Consider the following 21,898-nt stretch of genomic DNA (forward strand, 5'->3'; position numbering starts at 1 on the left):
TGTTCCTATACTTCAGCCTCGCTTTGTGCCAGTGTAGATTTCTTAGGGTGTTTCTAAACCTGAGGAAATTCTGTTGACAAAAATAAGACCATGTTTAATCTGTCTTTTCATATCAACTAGTAATTAGTAATTTAAACAACTGCAGTACCGGCAGCTTATTGCTGATAGAAGTGCCATGTTACTGACGACTCTTGGCACAATATAAAAGTGCTTTTATTTAAAATTAACCACATTATCAACCTAATTTTTTCAAGGATCTTGCAATTAACATGACTTCTTAGTGAATCAAGGTTAAGAGTCATTCTCTGGGATTCTAAACTCAAGGAACAGATGATTTCTATGAAGGTTAGGTGAGAAGCCATCAGGCAATGTGTTTAAGTGACCTAGAAATTATGGTTAAAGCACTGTGGCAACTGTAAGAAATTGCCACAGAGCTGGAAAGGGGAAAAATGAAAAAGGAAATAGAAGAGTTGTTTCTGTGCTGCTGTGAGGGCAGGGAGGTGCAGAGGCACTCCCAAGGCTCCTCTCTGGGGAGGTGGAAGGACCTGGCTCCAAACCCCATGGACCATCCAGGAGAAGCTGCTGCTCCTCAGCCAAGGTCACCCAGCTGCAGTTACACAACAGCTCTGCCCTCCCAGAGAGGCTGGGGAGAGCAGGACCGCAGGGCAAGGCACAAAAGCCAGCACTGGGAGCAGTCACTGAACATTAGCTCATCTACAGAACCCAGTTTTGTGTTCTCTGCCTCCAGAAAAGACACAAAAATTCCAGTTCTCTTAACCCTCAATGAAATTCAAGGGCTATTTTACTAATTCTGTCATGATTAGGAAGGTACCTTTCTCTGTCTTCTGGTTTAATGAAAAAGGACTCTGCTAAATGCAATTTGCCTCCTCATCTCAGATTTGCTCCAGTAATAAACAATCCTGTCACTTCCACAGCTCTCCTGATAATGCTGCAAACATTCACATGTCTGAGTCAGAGTTCTCAGGGAGACCCTGTAAGGCACAACCTGCACATCCCCACACAACCAGGGAGGAATCTCCTTGCTGGAAAGAGGTAATACCAAATAATATATCAAGATATATTTCCCTCCTATTATCACCATTACCCTAATTATTAAACCCTGAAAAAGTCATCTCACAACAGCATTTGTATTTTGTGCTTTTAGGTTCCAAATATGATTTTTAAAATGAACTAAGACAATCAAGAATGAGAGTAGGACACTAAGTCTGACCCCTCAATACAATTTCTTGACTGAAAACTTTTCCCTGCCTAGTTAGGGGTGGGAAATCAATACACTGGGACAGCATCCACATGATTCAGAGCATCCCATGTGATAGATTCTCATGGTTGAAGGCCTTCACCAGGTATAAACTCCTGCAGAACACAATTTCTAGTCAGAAAGAACAAGGAGCAGAACAGCTCTCATGTTTGCAAGTAATTTTTTAAACAAAGAACTGACAAATACTCAGAAGATAAAAACTAAAATGAGAAGGTATTCTCTAGTTTCATCCACTTAATGCATTTTACAACAAAGGTTATTTCCAAATTAAAAGTCTTTTCCTGTCATTCTGAGAAATACTGTGGGCAAGGACACAAAAGCATTCCACAGCTGTATTAACGACAAGGCTCACTGATCTGTGAATAACCTGAAAAAAATGAAGATTATTGAGTTACTTTACCAATCTATCCATCCATCACTAGTGAACAGGTCTCAGAATGATGGATTATCTCACTTCCCTCATGTTTATCCCAAGACAGAGTTTCTCCTTAGAGGGAAAAACAAACAACTGTTCCTACAAACAATCCTGCTAACTCTGCTTGCCCATTTTGCATTCATCTGCCAACAAAGTGAGAAGAAATATATCAAGTTTGTCTTTAAAGGCCAAACTACATTTGAAGTTTTATTATTTCCCTGAAATGCAAGTGAAAACAATTAAGAGGAAAGCAGCACTGCAGCTACTGGTACTATTCAGCATTTTAGTACAACTCAAGGAATAGTGATGAGTTGTCAGTAATTCCAATTACATTTTCTGGTCCAAAGAAATGGAATAATTAAAAGTGATAAGAGATAGATAAATATGAAAATTAGGTATTTTGAAATGGAGGACTGAACTTATATCTCACTATGATTTTTAAATCACCTGTGATTGTTTCACATGTGCTGACACTCAAATCTGTCACACCTGATTGCCACCAGGAATTCAGACTGATTGAATTTCTCATTAATTCCTCATTAACATGCTAAATCATACAATTTACACACAGAAAAGTTCTGCATCTTGCTAAAATGCAGAGACATAATACTCATGCTTAGATTCAGCTGAAAAACATGGTGTGCCCAATTTTTAATAAATTACTGCAGTCAGGTTTCCTGAAGTCCAATCTTGATTTCAGACCACTAAAACCTTCCTAGATTGGGGAAGGGACATAATTGGGAATTTTAAAGGACCTGAGACTACCCCAGAAGCTCTGACATCTCTAGCAGGTAACAGTGCACATGTAAAGGTAAAACTGACTATTCATTTTTAAATATATACAGGAACCCTCAGAATCAATCACACTATCCATCTTATCTCAGCCTGGCCTCTTAATCTCCCTGTAAATATGGGCACTGAAAGAGATGGAACTGTCTTAATCAGATCTTTCCTCCATCACTAAATTACTGCTGTCACTGTCACGGAGACAGAAATTACAATTTCAGCCAGAATCTGCAGGAACTCCTACAAAGGGTAACACTGCCCAGCAAATACACAATGGGAAAGCTGCAGGTCTGTTTATAGGAAATGTACATTATTAACCAACTTCCCATGAGAGTCAGGGACTCACCAACTCCTCTGGCCAAGCAGCTGAGGGTATTCCAGCACCTACTGCCACCTGTCAGCTTTTGGGTAATTCTTTGGATAACAAAGACACAAGAGACACATTGTGTCCCTGTAGGACCTTTGTGACATGACATAGGGGACAGTCACCAATTCCCTCTGAAAGTTCACATGGGGAAAAACTACTGCTTCTCAGAAAGTCAATTCCATTTGCATGTCCATATTTGCATGAGTCCAGAGGAAAGGATCTGAAACCAAACTGAAGGGAAACTCTGCCTGTTCTGCCCCAATTCAGTGTGTTCACAAAGCAAACAGCAGCAGATGTAAAAGCTTATTTGGGTTTTCCTCAAGAATGAGATATTATTATATTCACTTGTACTTAACACCAGACTATTGCTACATCATTAGAAAGGAGAGTCAGGACAGTTTTGTACCAAGAAGGAAGCAAAGGAAGCTGTTAAGGGCCTGAGAAGTTTTGCTTGTTTTTGTCAGCTCAGGAGAGCAGGAGGCTCCCAATGACCTTCCTTGTTCCACAACTCCAACTGATGGAGACAAACCTCCCATCTGTACCTCACCACATTGGGATGTACATTACAGTGATATAAAAGTTTAATTTTCTCTCCTAAGCCATCCCTGCTTAAACCAATAAAGAAGGAAGAGCGCTTCTGCCTGCTGGAGTGTCGTCAGCAGCTCCAAAAGGTTGTGGTGTTTATGCAGGACTCATTTGGGATGCAAGGACTGACTTCCAAATGTCTTTGACTCATTCCCATCAATATGCATGTGTGCCATTTATAACAGTAGCCTTGATGAGAACACACAGTGTAACTGGCTGCAAGAAACGCTTAAGAGGTTTACATTAAAGCAGAATATAGAGCAGTGGTTAGAAATCACAGGCCAGGTGACACCTTCCCCTGATAAGCTGGTGATAAAAGCTGCAGCCTGTGATCTATAGGCTCTGCTGCTGCCTCTTTACTCCACAGCCCCAGCAGCATTCTTCACATACGGCTCACTCTGAGCAAGACACAATCCTGAGGGCAGAACACCTTTAAAAATTGTGATTAATCTCAAAAAATATTATGGTTGCCTCCTATTGTTCACTTAAAAAGAACAGATAATTTAAAAAAAGTTTTGTATTAGAATGTTTGCAATACAAACCTTTTAGAAGTGGAATTACTTTTTGGCTTGACAGATTAATTTGCTCCATCCAGTAAAATACCCTCTTTGTTGTAAAAGTTATACATTTTAGCAAAAAAACCCTAAAATGCAGCAACCAGTGATCTGAAATAGAAAGTTCAGGCCATCTGAAGAACTCCTGTCATCACAGAATGATTTTCTGATAAGAATATTTATAATACTTCTAGACACCTCTACTGCTAACTTGAAATATACTGCTGTTACAGATGAGAAAACTGCATGTGCTGGTTATTAAATAAAAAATAATTCAGCTAAAGGGATTTTGAGAATGCAAGAAAAATTACACGGATAAGAATCTACAGAGGAAAAAAAGCAAGCCAAATTTTAATTTTAATGATTAAATTTACTTTTTTCCCCCAGGTATTTGAAGCCAAGGAAGGCTGAACTGCCAAAATTGTACTACTTCAATGGCTCTGATAACATTGTGATTTATTAATCTCTGGTCACATACAGATACCTGGCCTCACATGAAGTCCTATAAAGACACAAAGACATCCATAAAACCCAGAAACACAAGCTCTGTTGCATGGCTGTATGCAGAGTAGTTGCCTAACCCCAATTCTTGTTCACAAATTATCTGTCCAATCACCTAATTACACAGGTCTGCACTTTAGCTCTCCATATAAATACAGCTCAAGGAGCAGATGAAAGGTACTGACAAAAGATGGCAGCAAGTAACATTTCTATTCAATGGAGCACAATTATTCCAGAATGTTTCTATCAACACATAACTGCATCCATCCTTTACACAGCCCAGCAGGATCAAGCTGCTGAGGCCATTCCTCTGGCAGTAATTTAGGGACTGTTCTGGAGAAGAGAAATGGAATCCATCACAGAGACAAACAGGAACACCCAACAACCTGCAGTAAACCACAATTTCATAGTAGCACACATGTAAAAAGCAGAACTTGTCCAGCACCAAACAAAGCAGGTAAGACCCTGCACTGCTATTTAAGGGACTGATGTACAAATATATCACTCAGACAAACTGGCCTCACCAGGCAAAGCTGCTTTTTTTAAACAGAGCTAATGTTTACTTCAGACCTCCAGGTTACCACATTAAACCCACATTGAGCAGATGGAAAGGCTGCTTGCCAGCAAAAGCAAAGATGAAAAAAACCCCTCAGCCTTTTAAAAGGCAGTTGAACTGTTGGAAACAACTGAAATGAAAACCACCCACCTTCTGCACCCAAAAGCACCCAAAAACCAGCTCTGTGCCAGAGCCACGGGCCAGGGACACCTCAGGAGCAGGGACTGCACTGCCACTGCCACTCAAGGGGATCTTGGGGAATCCTGGAATCCTGGGCTTTTTTGTTTTATTTGCTTTCCAAGGCTCAGGGAGTGGAGAACATATGGCTGCTGTTTGGCATGTCAGAATGTAGCAGTGGCTCAGTGAAACAGAACTGCATGGGATCTCCTCTGCTGTTCAGTTCATAGGAGCTGGAACCTTCAGTCTAGAGAGAGCTACAAAATAATGTCATGATTTCACAGCAATTGCCCTGCTTGTATAAAAGTCTGTGATGTAGAAAGGTTTGTTTTAAATGTAATGGTAAACTGGATACATGGCACTATTCTTCTCTTTCAGAACAATCCAGTTCATTACTAAATATAGACCTGTGAATTGTAAATGAATTCTCAGCATTAATTAGTAACACAAATTGACAACATGGATCTTCCTGCAGCTTTAGGGTAGACTCACACACAAAATTTTTTAACCTACTCAAATGCACAGTCACTCTTTTGGACAGATACCTCTGAGTCTCCTCTGTCAGATTCAAAAAGGGGCAGCTACATATGGGTTAAATTATGGCTTTCTCCTTTCCTAGCCCTTATTAACTTACTCACAGCAGCCACCACAGCCAGCAGCTACTACAAGCTGCATTTGTAAAACAATGAAAAATGTTGCAAAGCAGTGTCCTAGTGAGTGACACCTCTTACAGGACCAGGGTTTCCTTTCTGGGATGTGTCTGTGTGAGTGAGGCTCACCTGCAGAAGCACTGTGGGATCTCTCCCTGCCCGTACAGAGGGAACAGGAACGGGGTGTTGCCGTAGCGGCCAAGGCACTGCAGGAATTTTTTTGTGGCCTGAAGCCCTTCCAGGGTGCTGCTCTCAGTCTGTGCCACCATTGCAATGGAGTGAAGGATGAAGTGCTGCAGGCTGGGGGTCAGCTTCCGTGTCTGCAGGAACTCAGCAAACGTCCTGGACTCGTGTTCTGAGGGAAAAGCACAGGAGGCACTGAGCACACTCCAACATCTGCACTTCAGCTCAAATAAGTGCTTTGGATTTCAGCAAACAAGAGCAAGTGAGTTTTTCAACAAAATCCTTACTGAAAATGGATCATACAATCAATGAAAGTTAGATAAATACTCCCAGAAAGTGAGTTCTCAGAAAACAAACAGCACTCCATTAAAATATTTCAAAATATCACAAACTCACTTTATGGGTCTCCAGTGGCATCACCTATTCATTGCTAGACTTGATCTAACTCCATTTCCCAGCCCTGAGAGAAAAGTGACAAACTGTGGACTAAAATCCACTGAAGTGCCATGGGATGCTGTTCCTGTAAATTACCCAAAATATCACCCCAGGTTACAGCCACTCCAGAACAGGACTGCTGCACCCACACCGCCAGTGCCAGACTGGAGATTTGTGCTCAGAGAGGCCCCTCACACAGTGCCACAATCCAGAGATGAGAAGGTGCAGTATTTATTTCAATTTGATCACTTGCTGGCAACAAACAAATGTGGATGAGACAGAGAGCAGAAAGGGATCAAGGACTCCATCTTCCCTTTAAAATAATATTATTGCTGGCACATTTTGAAATTCAAAGAAACACAAGTCTTCTGGGAGATGTTTAAAGCGTGTTGGCATTGATACATCTCTGAAAAACTTTTAGCCATCTTCATAACAGAAAGATTTTTTGCCAGGAAAAGATTGTATTTAAGCAATAGCAGGCTTCCATACCATTCAGAGATCTGCTCTTATTTCAGTCCTGGATAAATTCCTAACTAGCTCAGAGCCCAATATTATCAAGCTATCTATTCTGTTCAAGATTCAACCACAGCTTTATTACAAATGTATCTTACTGCTCTTTGTACAGCCATGCACAAAGTCATAAAATGACAGGGTTTTTTTTGTTTTATCATTCTAAAACAATTCTCAAGTTTTCCTCACTTCAAACTTCTTATATAATTCCATATTTTACAGAAAAAAAAGCTTTAAAAAATTCTTCACGCTCATGAACTCATCCTATTAAAAGTCTGCCTTCCCACGAATGCAATGATCTCATCAAGAGCAATTTTAAATTTCTTAAGTTTTTACATTAGCCTAATCTGACTCAAAATATTCTCAATTACTTCTCAGGCTATTTTAAAATGTAGGAACAAAAACTGTTTAACTGTCTCTGTAAGTAAAATAAATCTAATGTTATTTAGGTACATGAATCAATGGATTCATTTAAAATTGATATGGCATCTCCTTTTTTTTACTTAATAAATTTTCTAAATACCACCAATCTCCTCACTCTGAGCACCTCCATTTCTTCCAGCAGCAGCAAACTGAGATCACCTGTAATCAATAAACCACTTCAGCCTAATGAGTTTTTCCCCTTCAGGATTTTCTGGAGTTCATTACAAACTCTCCTTTTCTTAATCTCACCAGATCTTGATACCGACGGTTCTTCTCTTGCATGTGTTCAATAATTTTCTCTGATGTTTGTACTCCTCTTTCCTCGGTATTTCTTTTTGACAGATTTTTTTTCTCTTTGCCTTAATTTACTTTTAGACTGCAAGAACTGAGGACACCACTTCATTCTTTGTACCCTGAGGAGCACAAACCCAAAGCCCCTTCCTCCTGTTGAGCTGATTTCCCTCTTTGACCCGCGGCTCGTTATTCTTCACACATTATAGCTCAAATCTCTTCTGATTTCCTCTCATCTAAATAAGCCAACACTTGATAAAAGCACTTGGAACTTGCCCTTTACAACTAAAGAGCATTAAATTACATTTACTTTCATAGTTAAAAAATTCCATTTTCTCCATTTCTGATTTGATGTAAAGCATTGTGAAGGTTTACCTAGTAATCCAAACAAACAGACAGAAAATTCAGATACATCACGTTCTTTTAAAAAATACCTGGGGGAAGGGAGGAAAACGCTTAAAAATGACAAAAAGCATTTTGCAACCTTGCTGTAATATATAATTTTGCTGTTAAAGAAAAATGTAAATAATAAATGATGTGGGAACTAGAAGAGCAAGTGCTTAAGTAGAAGAATTTAACACTGAAGTGAAAAGGTCACAAAAAGGTCAAAGCATACTTTAAAAATGAATCTGTAAAAATAAACCACGTGAAAACACAGGAGAGCTCTCAGAACTGTCCTCCCTGAAGGAAATCCTGAGAAGGGAGTGTGCCTTGTTCAATGAGACACTACCTTGGTATTCCTCAGGGTGCTGTTCATAGTCCAAACAAAATGTCAGAAATTTCATGAGCATTCTCTTCTCCACCATGGTCAGCTGTCTGCTGTTGAAGACATCTGCTCTGGAACAAGGCACCTGCAAAGTATTTTTTAATAATTTCAGATACTTTCCACACTTTCCACACTCTGGATGTAAAAGCATCAAGCAACAACAGTTTGATTAAATAACAAATATTTCAAATTATTGTTTCCAATTACAGCTATTTTCTTATATATTTATTTCCCCTAATTTCTATTGTAACTAAAGTTACAATATTTTTTTCTAAACTTACAATAAAGTTACCAATTTTCCACAATAAGAATTTTTAAAAATCTTTTTTTATTTCCCTTCAATTTCAATTGCATCTCTAACTGCAGAGATAATCACTTGAGTTTGTATTCACTGTGCCAATATCTCCTGTTGCCATTATCACACTGACTTCTCTTCTATGTAACAAAGACAAATCAAGTCTATGTCAGACTAAAACCTAAATCTTTGAATCTTAAAATCTTTAAAACCTAAAATATTTGAATCTTCAAGAATTATCTGCCATTCAGTCATGGCCTAAACATTTAGCCTGAGGTTAAGATTTATGTCAATGCACTGGACTGCACAACCTTATTTTAGTTTGGTTTGATTTTATTTTCATATTTCTAGATAACACATACAAACATATTTTCTTCCAGAAATTAAATTAGAATCATAATTAAGGAAAAAACACTCAAAAAAACCAATTGCAAGCTTCTTGACTTTCAGGAGCTGAGATGAAACACATGCAGCCCATGATTTTCTGGTACCTGCTCCACTTTCCCCTCGCGGAAGGCGAGAACCCGCGAGGCGTTTTTGAACTCGGCGTATCTGCTCACGTTGGACTTAATGAGGAGGTCAATTAACAGGCCCCGGGAGTAGAGCAACTGCACAGGAGCAGAAAGGAACTACTGGGTGAAGAGGATCAGTGAAGCACCCAACAAAATCCTCACCAGCTGCTCCCCAAATCCCCTGAACCAAGAGGCACCTTTTCCACAGGTCAATTCCACAATTCCCAAGCTAAAATTTAGTCATATATAATTTAATCATCTTTCTAGAAACTACAAATATGATGAAATACAAAAGGGCCAGAAATGTAATTATGAACTGAAAATGTTTGTATTGAAAAGTCTCATGGTCCTGAGTAACAGCCTTTGCAAGACCACACAGAGACTTTCTGGATAAAGGTTTCCTGGGACACCAACAGGACACTACAGGGAAGCTGATGTTCCCCTGCCAGGGAAACCCCAGAACAAACTCCTGGCCTTGCCCTGCTGACCACTCTTGTGGCTGAATTTCTGGGATTTGCTGCAGTTAACACCATGTCCCTTTAACAGAGTAAAAAAGGATACAAAACAGCATTATCTGCTTAACTACCACCCACTGACTGGTGTTCAAGATGTCATTGTAAGGATGGCTGGAGTGGGATTCACATCTGGAACATGAAATTTGCAATAATGATTTCACAATGTCTTCACAAAGAGTTAAATGAGTTAGTGAAGAGACTTTCTTTTTTGGTTTCCAAAGATTTGAAAAATCTTTTTAGGCACAATATGTAAAGTGAAGCATTCAACTTTGAAAAAATTTCCCTGTGCTGTAAAAAACATTTTTTATCTTTTAAAAAAGATAGAGCAATGCAGATTTTGTTTCTTGTTTAAAAATACAAGTTTTTAACGGCACTATTTAAAATGAGACATTTTAATGGTACTACCCAAATGCTATATTTCATGACATTTATTTCAAGGCAATATTTCTGAGCTGTGTTTTTGGATCTCTTTGGTTATAAAACACTTAAGGTCACATATTAAATAACTCATGTTTGTTTTAGTGCTAACAATTCTTACTTCTCAAGAGTGGCTATTTTCCCTCAAAGGTGCTTTAAAACAAATGTCAGCATTTTAAGCAAAGCAAATGTACTTACACAAAATAAAGTCATTCAGTTCCTACCTTAGAAACTAAATCAATATTAAACCTTCTGCCTTCTCTAACGATTTGGGAATAGGTGATTTTCTTTGGTTCTTGGGCAGCATTTTCAGAGGGTGCAGCTTCTGCCTTTGCCGGTTGTGGAGCGGAGTCGCCGTCGGCCGTGCTGGGAGCAGCTCCAGGGCCAGGGGCTGCTCCTGCCCCGTCCCCTGCAGCTGCCCTGGCTGCCTCAGAGCAGCTCTGGGGCTCCTCTCCAGGGCTCTCCACTGCTGCATTCTCTTTCTCAGACCCCGGGGAAACCTCCTCCGCTGCAGGACTCTCCTGTGATCCCAGAGGAATCCCCATCTCTGCTGCAGGACTCTCCTGTGATCCCAGAGGAATCCCCATCTCTGCTGCAGGACTCTCCTGTGATCCCAGAGGAATCCCCATCTCTGCTGCAGGACTCTCCTGTGATCCCAGAGGAATCCCCATCTCTGCTGCAGGACTCTCCTTCTCGGGCCCTGGGGACTCGCCCTGGGCAGCAAGGGCTCCAAGCACACGCAGCTTTGGCAGAGCACCAGCTTCTTCAACACCTTCAGCTGAATCCTGACTGATTAAAAACACAGAGGGGAAAAGGAGGGGGGAAAAGTTTTTTTGAAGAGTCTTAAAAACTTGTTTGAAGTTTTGAGTCGGTGCCAGAGCAAAAACCTCAAGCATTTCGAGGAAAAGCATTAGAATTTCTTTATCCTGGTCCATTCAGGTATTCCACCCACTAACAAACTCTGGTTCTTTGGCTGCAAAGCTATAATTCAAGAGACTATGTTTATTGAGGAGTAAAAACAGCAACAAAAATTTGAGTTTTTACTTTACATGTACTTAAAAAATAGAAGGGTCTCAAAAAGAAAATCAAGGCCCTCATGGTGAAACAATATACAGTTACTTAAACAACAGAAATGGACTATTTTGCAATAAAAACAGTAACTTGATCAGGTGTTCCTTATGGATTAAAACCCATGAAATTGAAAAGCAAATATGCATGAAGGTTATTAAGCTGAGATACTGTCCTGAAGGAAACAGACAAGCTTTACACAACAAGCAGCCATGATCCCAGCAGGGCCATTGAGAACCAGACCACTTGGACCCAAAGCTTCAGCAAAACTTTCAAATTCCTGTTTTAACTCTGCCCTTGCATTCTAATGAGCTGTTCAAGCAGCAGTGCTGTTTTGCAAGTGCTCCAAATCCATGCACAGGGCATGAAGGCAGCCAGTCACAGGAGGGACATTCCCACAGAACATTCATTCTGCACAGTTCATTTCCTGTCCACAACATTTCTTTAAAATTCCCCTCATAAAGCAGCCCTCCACTTTTAATCTCATCTTCTTGTTTTATGTTGAACTTCAGTGACACCTCCCTGAGAAAGCAGGACTTTTGAACTTGGTTTAGTTTACACTACCACTGAGATGAATCAAATCAGTGTCATTGCAAGTGAAAGGAGTTCAGCAATAATTCCAAACCATCTTTTTATCTTTCTACCACAAGCCATTAATGCACTGAATAAACTATTTAATCTTGCCTGAAAACTAATGAACTATGATTTTAAAGGTGACCTGCAAACACAGAGTCTTAACAGGATGGTAAAAATTCCCAGAACAGCAAGGAATTACTCAGCACCAACACCAAAATGCTCCCTCACACACCTGCAGATGGAAGCAGGAGCAGGATTTCTGTCCAAAAAGAAACAAAACCCTGGGATCCTTTAAAAATTGCTCCTCATTTATGAACTGATGGAGCTCACATGGACTCATGAAAAGTTTAGAAGTGATCCCCCAGCTTGGGCACAGTCACCAGGAAGCACTTAGCTCATGACTGGGTAAAATATTGCCCTGGGAAATGCAGGAACTGCTCTAAGGAAGCACTAATGAGAGAAGGCTGTTTCTGTACATTAATTATGTCTTTTTGCTTCACATTGCCAGCATTAAGTAACTATAAAATATCAAAGAGAGATAAGTACTTTGTCAAATGTTGTTCAAAAAAGCAATCACTGCTACAAATAAAAATGAAAGTCAATTAAATTTTGGGGTTCTATTTGGATTTTGGGTTTTTTTTAAGGATTTTGGAACACAGTGTTTGTGAAAACTTCAAAAGCTCTTCCCAGAAATTCAGTAACTAAAATGAAGCTTTTATTTAACTCATCCTAAACCTTTGTAACACAAAATTTCAGAATAAGGTTTTCTTTCTAACTTCTCCCAATCTCAATGAACAGTTAATCTTATTTTAAACATACTTGATTATTACTTTTTAAAATCAAAATAAACTTGGATTCATATCATCATACACTGTATTTTTCTATATCACTCTGAAAAGCAGTGTAACAGAAATATTTACATATTTTAAATCTCTATTCACTTCCCATTAAAGAATAGGTAAATCTCCATGATTTGCAGCTCCACAGATTTTATAATGAGAGCCCAAAAACTGTATATAATCTAAATTCATGACACCCTTCCTATAGGACCAAATATCCCTGAATAATGTAAGAACTGTCTATAAAAATGACTCAAATTGAACTTCTGTACAGACAATTCTTCTCCTAATTCAGAAAAAAATAATACATCTGCAGACAAATTGTTGTGTAAATTTAGAATATTATCTTCCACCATTCATCAATTAATGGTACTAACAAAGGAATATCTTAAAATGAATGTGTCTTATTAATGCCTTGTAACAGCAACCCCTTCAGATAGGTCAAATGAAAAATTGCCAACCAGCTGGTTAATTTATTCAGCACAGGTGTTCACTATTTATTTTTCAGCCATTTGCCTTTTTTCAATCCAGCTTGTTGTAGACACAGTATTCCTTCCCTTTGATGGATGCACTTTGTTCTAAGGCCATTCATTTCAGATTTGCACTGTGTATATTATACTGCTACCCAGCTGTTTATTCTTTCAAAATAAATGTTTCATGGTTACTTCATAGGAGTTACAAAAGTTAAGCAAAAACTACAGAATCTAGGCAGAACATGTAAATTGTCAGAAACACAGTAATTGACTCTCAGAAAGTTTCAAGTTCTTTTGGAGAACTTTTTCTTTGCCAGGTTTATTAATTTATCCTTGTTCCTTGGGAGAAATGGGGTTTTTTTTGGTGATGACCAGGACAGACAGCACTGTACTGAGCTAAGTTGAATGCTTAAAAGCTCAATTTTACCCAAGTATAATCTCACTTCTAAGTGTGAAATCTCAGTGCCAGGGGATTCATTTGGGAGCCAGCTATCACTCAGAAATTATACACAAAGTTAAAAGACTACAAAACCTTTCCATCTGATTTAATCCTGCTTCTGAACATTATTTATTATGACAACAGGATGACAATTACAATATCCAAGTGCTATTGCTTTAAAATAAGCATTGCATTTTATCTGCAATCCAGTCAAGCACCATTACTGTGCAGCACTGAACCTTGGAAGAGTCTCAGTCTGTGACCTTCACATTGTATTTATGTAATTCACACCTTTTTTCCCCTACTTATGGTGTTTACAGGCAGAAACACCATCTGTATTTCTTTACGAGTATGTGGCAGCATTTCATTTAGCTACCTATACCTATGGTACTTTCTAAGGGATTCAAGGTTAAGTTTACAGAACTATCTCAAAGAATTTCCTTTGAGGAATTCTGGAGAATGTTCAGTTCAGTACAAAATCCAGAAGAGAAAAAATAATAAATAAATACACAGTTCAGTTAGTTATATTTATACTCAGTGGATTTAACTTCACTAAGTTAAATTCATTGCACATAAAAAGGACAAAGGGAAATATGACTTTATCATTTCACCACAAGTATTTCACAGTTACAGTACTGTTGTCCATTTGTGTTGTTGTTCTTTTGTATGTGGTTCATTTTACATGGATTTGGGGGGTTCATTTTTGACTATGAGAACAGCAGCTTTTAGGCAAATTAAGAATGGAAAAATTTAATTGATGGCAGTGCACAGCTGCCTACTACTACCAATACCTAAACACAGCACTTCTGTTTTGTGCTCAGAAGTAAATCACAAACTCACAAAGTTGGCCAACAAATTACACGGCACCCAGAGAGGCCATTTAGGATCAGGCTGTTTCAGTGAATTGATTTCACCAAAGCACAAGGACATGAGAACATTTCAGAGGCCAGGGCTGCATTTTGAGACAATGTGTAATATGGCTGCATGGTGAAACCCTTCAAACCAAAGCACAATATGATCATTTACTCTGGGCATGCAAAATTGCTCATGAATTTGTACTTTTCTACTTACTCTCCAAAACAGAAATCTTCTACATGTTGAATAGTTTTATCCTTGCTGCTGAGAGGAATTGCTTCTTCTTCCTCAAGGATCAGTTTTCTCCAGTCCTCACACTCATCACTGAGATCTGCCTTTTGCTTAAAGAACAAGTATAAAATTACATATTGTACTGTGCAAGCTGTTCTTGAACTATAAATGTCTCTAGACACAAATAATATGTACCATCTAATAATATAAGGGAAAAATAAACCCTGATAACTGTCCTAATGTTTTTGGTTTTTTTTTCTATTTATGTTTTTTGAGTGAAAACACTTAGAGCTGGTTACTTTATCACACCATGCCAACATTTGCACTACAGCACTGGCTCAATCTGAAACACAGAGTTAAATGAAATAAAGGCTTCAGTAGAGAGCTGAATGTAACTTGGAATGCAATCTCCTAAAAGACAGGTTTGTCACAGCCAGGGTAGGTCCAGATTCTGTGACAAAACTCTTTGAATGGAAACCATATGGAAAAACCTGGTGATCTGGGGGATTGTATTGATCTGTGTAGGAATCCCTAAATCATACAACACAACTCCCAGAATATGAAGCTCTGGCACTGAGCAAGTGCCCTGATGATGCCAGGAGGCAGCACAGTGTAAAGAGCAGGGTGAGACTGAGCTGAGGAACTTCCACCTTCTACAGCCCACAGGCTCTGAGCATTTCTGTAAATAACAGAGCAGCCCCTGCTAATCCAGCCCTGCTCCTCCATCTCCTGAATAAATCTCCTCCCTGCAAGATTTCTAGGGGACTGCCATGAATCAGATAAACTTTGGTCATTGGAAAATACACTATCAGCATTCATCTTTTGGTCCTGGTTACAGGACATTTCAATGGGAGGATCCAGCACCCTCTTTTCTGCCTCTAGGGAAGAATCAGCTGAATACAAACGAGACAAACAGAAGGGCTGAAACATCAGAGAGAGGAAAATAATCCAAGAGGGAATGGAGAAACCAGATTATCCTAAAGGAACTGAAACAATGGTGTAGATGCTTCTCTTTAAGCTCAAGAAGGCAGAAGTGTGGCTGAGCACCAGGCTGGCCTCATTCAGACTGACAAGGCAGCACAGCAGAGCCCCACACTGCCAGGCCAGATGGGTGAGGCTCAAGCAGCAAAGCTGGGAACTACAAACCTCTTTGATCTGTCAAATCACCAAAGAGCAAAAGCAGGGAGGTGATTTGTCTTGAAATAAATCATGCAAACAACAGAGATTCAATGGTAAGGAGGCCTAAAAGAAACAATTTGGGAAATTTTTACCTGATTTTCTTTAATCCAAGATAATAATCCTGAAAAACTAAAGCTGGCCCAGTTTCCACCATAGTAATTTCTCCTGTAAAGAAAAAACAAAAGGAAAACCTGTTGGACAGGTAAAACAACTTTCCCAGATTTAAAGAAAAAAAACCAACCAAGTATGATACATTCAAAACATTTTACATGGCAAGATTTCTCAGATGCAGAATAGATAAAAATTAGTATTTTGCAAATTTTCTATTTTCCTCCTTGCATGCATCTGTGACCAAACACACTACAGTCCAAAATCAAATTATTTGCAGGGTAAATGGATAATGCTGAGAACAACACAAGGGATAGTGTGAAGAAAAGGAAAATAGAGATAATACTGCATTTTGGCCAAGACTGGCTCTCTTATCCAAGATGTCAAATACAGGACAGTGCAGTTTATTGTTTATCTACTGCTTACACCACAGATTTTGCCTATTACAGACTGTGAAGCTGCTCTGGCAAAACACTCACTGAACTGCATGTACTGCAGGTGGAGCCAAAGGAACTGATTTGTACCAAGTGATCATCCCTCCCTGAGCACTTCCCAGTTTCTACTTGCCACCTTCTTGCTTGCAAAAAGATTATTTACTGCTTTTAAATCACAGAAAATTAGTAGTTCTGCTGTTAAGCAAAGAAAGTCTCTGCTCTCTCTTTTTAAAATTTCTTTACCAATATTTCTCTAAACATCTGTTGGATTAGTTGGCTTTTGTTGTCAGATGGCATTGCACATCTTAAATACTTAACAACTCTGAGAAGAAAAATAATAAGAGTAATTACATTTTAAAAAGTCACCAGTTCTTGCAAAATTAAAGTTATTTCAGGATTTAACTCTGTTTTCTGGCAATGTGTAGTGGCACTTCAGAAGCCTCAAAGATACCAAAAATACCCTCAGATAGCTATAGGGAGGAAGATAGGGTTTGCATTTTAAAGAATAATGTGAAGGCTGTTAAATCAATCTTATCATAACCTCCTCCACTTTTAAATTGTAGAGATCAGTGTGATACCAGTGAGAAGCTAAATTCAGGTTAGATTCTCCTGCCTAGATTTACAATGGGCTGCTTTTGACAGGGCTGATCTGCACTGACAGAGCCTTCACAGGAGTGTCAGCCCCGCTCAGCACCAGGGCTCTGCTCCGGACCTCGCTGCTTACTTAGCATATGAAGGACAGATGTCTGCTGAGCACTGCTAATTGCTCCTGACTACAAACTGACCTAAAAAAGCCTTTCAGCTCCTGCCAGGCAATAGTGAAGAACATAAATAGGACATCTTCTGCAAAGACAACAGAATGCAGCATTCACTGAATGAATAAAGGTGGCTCCAAGAAGGGATGGTGTGGCAGGTCCTGCCCTGCAGAGGGGGCAGCACTGGGCAGCACAGCTGCTCCTGCAGATGGGTAACACCCAGAACACAGCAATGGGGATTCAATCCATGCCCTGAGCAGCACAGCTGCTCCTGCAGATGGGTAACACCCAGAACACAGCAATGGGGATTCAATCTGTGCAGCACAGCTCTTCCTGCAGATGGGTAACACCCAGAACACAGCAATGGGGATTCAATCTGTGCACTGAGCAGCACAGCTCCTCCTGCAGATGGGTAACACCCAGAACACAGCAATGGGGATTCAATCTGTGCAGCACAGCTCTTCCTGCAGATGGGTAACACCCAGAACACAGCAATGGGGATTCAATCTGTGCACTGAGCAGCACAGCTCCTCCTGCAGATGGGTATCACACAGAACTCAAAGCAATGGGGATTAAATCCATGCCCTGAGCAGCACAGCTCCTCCTGCAGATGGGTAACACACAGAACTCAAAGCAATGGGGATTAAATCTGAGCACTGGGCAGCACAGCTCCTCCTGCAGATGGGTAACACACAGAACACAGCAATGGGGATTCAATCCATGCCCAGAGCAGCACAGCTCCTCCTGCAGATGGGTAACACCCAGAACACAGCAATGGGGATTCAATCTGTGCACTGGGCAGCACAGCTGCTCCTGCAGATGGGTAACACCCAGAACACAGCAATGGGGATTCAATCCATGCCCTGAGCAGCACAGCTCCTCCTGCAGATGGGTAACACCCAGAACACAGCAATGGGGATTCAATCCATGCCCTGAGCAGCACAGCTCCTCCTGCAGATGGGTAACACCCAGAACACAGCAATGGGGATTCAATCTGTGCACTGAGCAGCACAGCTCCTCCTGCAGATGGGTAACACACAGAACACAGCAATGGGGATTCAATCCATGCCCTGAGCAGCACAGCTCCTCCTGCAGATGGGTAACACCCAGAACACAGCAATGGGGATTCAATCCATGCCCTGAGCAGCACAGCTGCTCCTGCAGATGGGTAACATCCAGAACACAGCAATGGGGATTCAATCTGTGCAGTACAGCTCCTCCTGCAGATGGGTAACACCCAGAACACAGCAATGGGGATTCAATCCATGCCCAGAGCAGCACAGCTCCTCCTGCAGATGCTCCCAAGCAGGAACTCCAATCCTCTGCAACAGGAGCTCACCCTGACTCTGTGACTAACATGGTGAGTTCCACAGCTATTCCTGTATGTACCACACAGACCCCAAAGCAATGGGGATTAAATCCATGAAATGCCCAATTCTGTGAGATTTCAATCTGTAAAAGACACTGACAGTTCCATGTGATGGTAACTTCAAGCTTTGTTTAAGCTGTCAATGGTGCAAGGTAATTTTTTCAGGTTTCTTCAGATTCTACAGAATAAAAAATTCAATATCCATGTATTACCTATCATTTCAGGGATTTCCAAAAACCATGAAGATTTATTTTTAAGGAAATGTGCTGCTCTGGTTGCAAGTTCTTGAATATGGAGTACAATATACAGCTGCTGGAGCAAGCAAGGCCATGATCACAGAAATCCCAGAAAAAATCTGCCTACAATTAGGAGTGGGTTTCTTGATTCTCCACCTATATTAAGTCATGCATATTTAGACTATTTAAAGTTCAAACTGTCAGTAAGAGAAATTAACATTATTTTCACAGAAAGTTACAAAAGTTTGTTTGTGAGCTGTCAGACATCTTTCATGTGAACATTCCTCTTTATCAGCTTGGATTTCCTTTGAAATTATTTGTTTTACCCAGTGTTGAGTCAACCTAAAGTGTTGAACAAAGCACTGCACGACCCTGCTGTGGAGCTCCATCCATTCTGAGGAGCTGGCACAATCCTCTCCAAAGGAAAAGGAACCAGAGCTGCCCCTCCTTGCCTGGTGTCTGAGCACCCTTCCCAAGCTCTGCAATGCCACCTCACATATTCATCTCCTCAAGTAGCAACTTCCAGATTTTTTTTTATCCTGGAATTTTAATTAGTTTCCCTGCACTAAATGATGAATCAGGATTGCTTAATTTTCTCATCTGAAAACACTAGAGAAGGAAGACAGAGCAGACATGATTACTGACATAATGAGCAAAGTTTATAGCAAGTCTTGAAGAGGAATTCTGAGAAGAGCTGACTAATGGTTTTACAATTAGGACTCCTTTGTAACCAAATATTTCTGTTAGAACTGCCCTGAAGATGAACTGAGGAGTTCCTTTAAGTAATGGTCAAGATCAAAGCCTAATTAATGCTAAAATATTGTCCCAAAATCTCCAGGCCAAAGCTCCCCTCTTCTCTTGCTATATTAGCACACTACAAAGATGGATATTCTCTCCCTTTTTTAGGGCTATAATTCAATTATTCCCTAACTAAGGACAGGAATCATTTTGAAGGTGCAACAGCACAGGTGGAAAATACTTTTTCTACCAAGTTAGAGCACAGATGTTTTCCTTCCCTACCATACATTAGTTCCTAAATTATATTTGCTCAGGTCCTCCCATGTTACCTGGATTTCACCTGAATTACAACACTGCTCCTTTCCCTTAATAATTTTCAAATCTCTAATCTGCAGTTCAGAGCTAACAGCAGAAAAAGTTTTGCAAACTTTTGGAAATGTAACTAAAGTACAATTTTACCTCTGCAAATACCTTGTCTCTTCTCCTATGTTACATTTTCACTTTTTACTTCAGTTACCAGGACTGAAATAATTGGCAAATTCCAATCTGGAGCACTGAAATCACAAACTGTTTCTGACTGATCACCAATCTGAATCTGAATGAAGGAAATATCTGAAGTGCCCCCCAGGGTGACACCCAGAGCTGCTGCTGCTGCACAGAAGCTGCTGACGCCTCAGGATTTCCCCCAGAGCTGCCTCAATGTGACTGTCCTGCCTCTGATCTTGCAGAAGGAAGTCCTGAGCCATCAGAGCAGCTGTCCTTTGCTCAGGAACTTACTGCCACATCGATTTTAAGGATCTCAACACAAAATGATTTGTGTTTCAAACCCATGAAGTTTCCTGTGCCACCTATTGGTGCTCAGGCAGACGTGTTAGAGATCCCCAGGCTGGCCAGTGATGGGGTTTAGGAGCTGCCTGGCTTCCAAGAGGGGTTTAACCCACACAGCTCCTGAGATCCTTCAGCCCAGCAAAAGGGTGGGCGATGGTGGCAGTCACTTGTGCCACATCACATTATATCCTGGGATATGGACATGACCAAAGGGAACCACCATGGCCCAGCTGAGACCATGTTTTACTCTCTATCACCTTTGCTGTGAGACTGCATCCTAAACCAAAATAAACAGAAAAAAGACTTGTTCAAAAAAGCTCAAAAGATACCAGAATTAACAAAATTTTTGCCTAGTTTTCCTTATTGAAATTAAATAATTTCTTTGTTTTTCTTGCAAGAAATTGACTTGCTTAGAGCAGCACCTGTTTTGCTCTCTGGCTGCTGTACTCCCACAGCTCCCTCACCTCTCAGCAGTTAAAGATCCAAAAGAGGGCTGTATCAACACACAGGGTCTATTACAGAATATATTTTGCAAGTTCTGAAAAAAAAAGTGAGATAAATTGTCTAGCAGGATGTGGAACAAACTACAAACAGGGATCTTGGACTGGGGAGGTACAGGAGTAAGGCCCAGCACAGTTTTGGATGCTCAAATAGAAAATTTTGGACATAAGGAACACTCAAGCGCTCTACAGGCTAAGTAGTCAAAAAAATAGGAAAGGTAACAGGTGTCAAGAAGCAAAACATGCCCAGTTTGCTCTACTTCTCCCAGAAAATAAAATTCTGCATCTTGACCCTCCTTTGCCTTTGAATTAAATTCTGTGTGGAAAGATAAATAAGCCAGTGAGGAAACTGCAGCCTACAAATGTTGTATTCCAGATGCTGAATATCAAATATAAAATGTATCTGAACATGCCTCACCCCTAACTGCCCCATCCCCAGTAACCAAACTGGGGCATAACTACAGATACAGAATTAAAAGAGGCAAATAAACAAATGATCAAAAGCAGAAACTTGAGCAAGTGGTCAGGAGAAAATCTTCTGCATGTGCACAATTAGTACAGGAAGCATATTCACTTCAAGTAATCCACTTTTAGTCTTCATCTACCTTTCTCCAGCAGCTTCAAATTTAAACTAAGTGCCAATCTCCACATTTTAAATTGCAAATTACTTTTCTAAATCATTTAACAAATATCCTTGAAATTTCACATGTCAACAGCTCATTAATATCTACAGCAAATGTAGCTCTCTGAGAAGAAGCACAGATTTTATGTTTATTGAGACAGATAGCTGGCACAGAGAAATAGAGCTCCTTCAATTACTAGTTGGCAGAAGCTAACTTCAGTTTAAAATCAGTCTACAGCAATTTATGGCAACACTGCAGTGAAGTGACTATTTTGAATAAGATTAGCTACTGCTGATGGCAACGCTTGGACAGTGTTTATAAATCAAACTCAGAAGTCAGTATTTTATAATAGGCCACTTCAGAACTATCTCCCATAATCACCTATGCAGTATATTATGATAAATGCAAACATGGCTGGAGATTAAAAGTA

At 40.1% G+C, this 21,898-nt stretch overlaps 1 protein-coding gene across 1 annotated transcript in view; it reads right to left on the reverse strand.

The window, feature by feature from the left end:
* CHM (CHM Rab escort protein) overlaps positions 1-21,898 on the reverse strand; it is a 51,280-nt gene that overhangs the window by 19,121 nt on the left and 10,261 nt on the right. Inside the window, exons 3-9 of the mRNA XM_054289547.1 lie at positions 15,970-16,042; positions 14,684-14,808; positions 10,861-11,006; positions 10,442-10,695; positions 9,265-9,381; positions 8,443-8,563; positions 6,000-6,225 (exon numbers count right to left, since the gene is read on the reverse strand). Coding sequence (XP_054145522.1) covers positions 6,000-6,225; positions 8,443-8,563; positions 9,265-9,381; positions 10,442-10,695; positions 10,861-11,006; positions 14,684-14,808; positions 15,970-16,042 — 1,062 coding nt within the window. The remainder of the gene's footprint in view (positions 1-5,999; positions 6,226-8,442; positions 8,564-9,264; positions 9,382-10,441; positions 10,696-10,860; positions 11,007-14,683; positions 14,809-15,969; positions 16,043-21,898) is intronic.

The sequence above is a fragment of the Melozone crissalis genome, unplaced genomic scaffold (assembly GCF_028551555.1).
Source record: "Melozone crissalis strain CALT ecotype California unplaced genomic scaffold, PUWL_Pcris_2 ptg000068l_1, whole genome shotgun sequence".
NCBI classification, from domain to species: domain Eukaryota; kingdom Metazoa; phylum Chordata; class Aves; order Passeriformes; family Passerellidae; genus Melozone; species Melozone crissalis.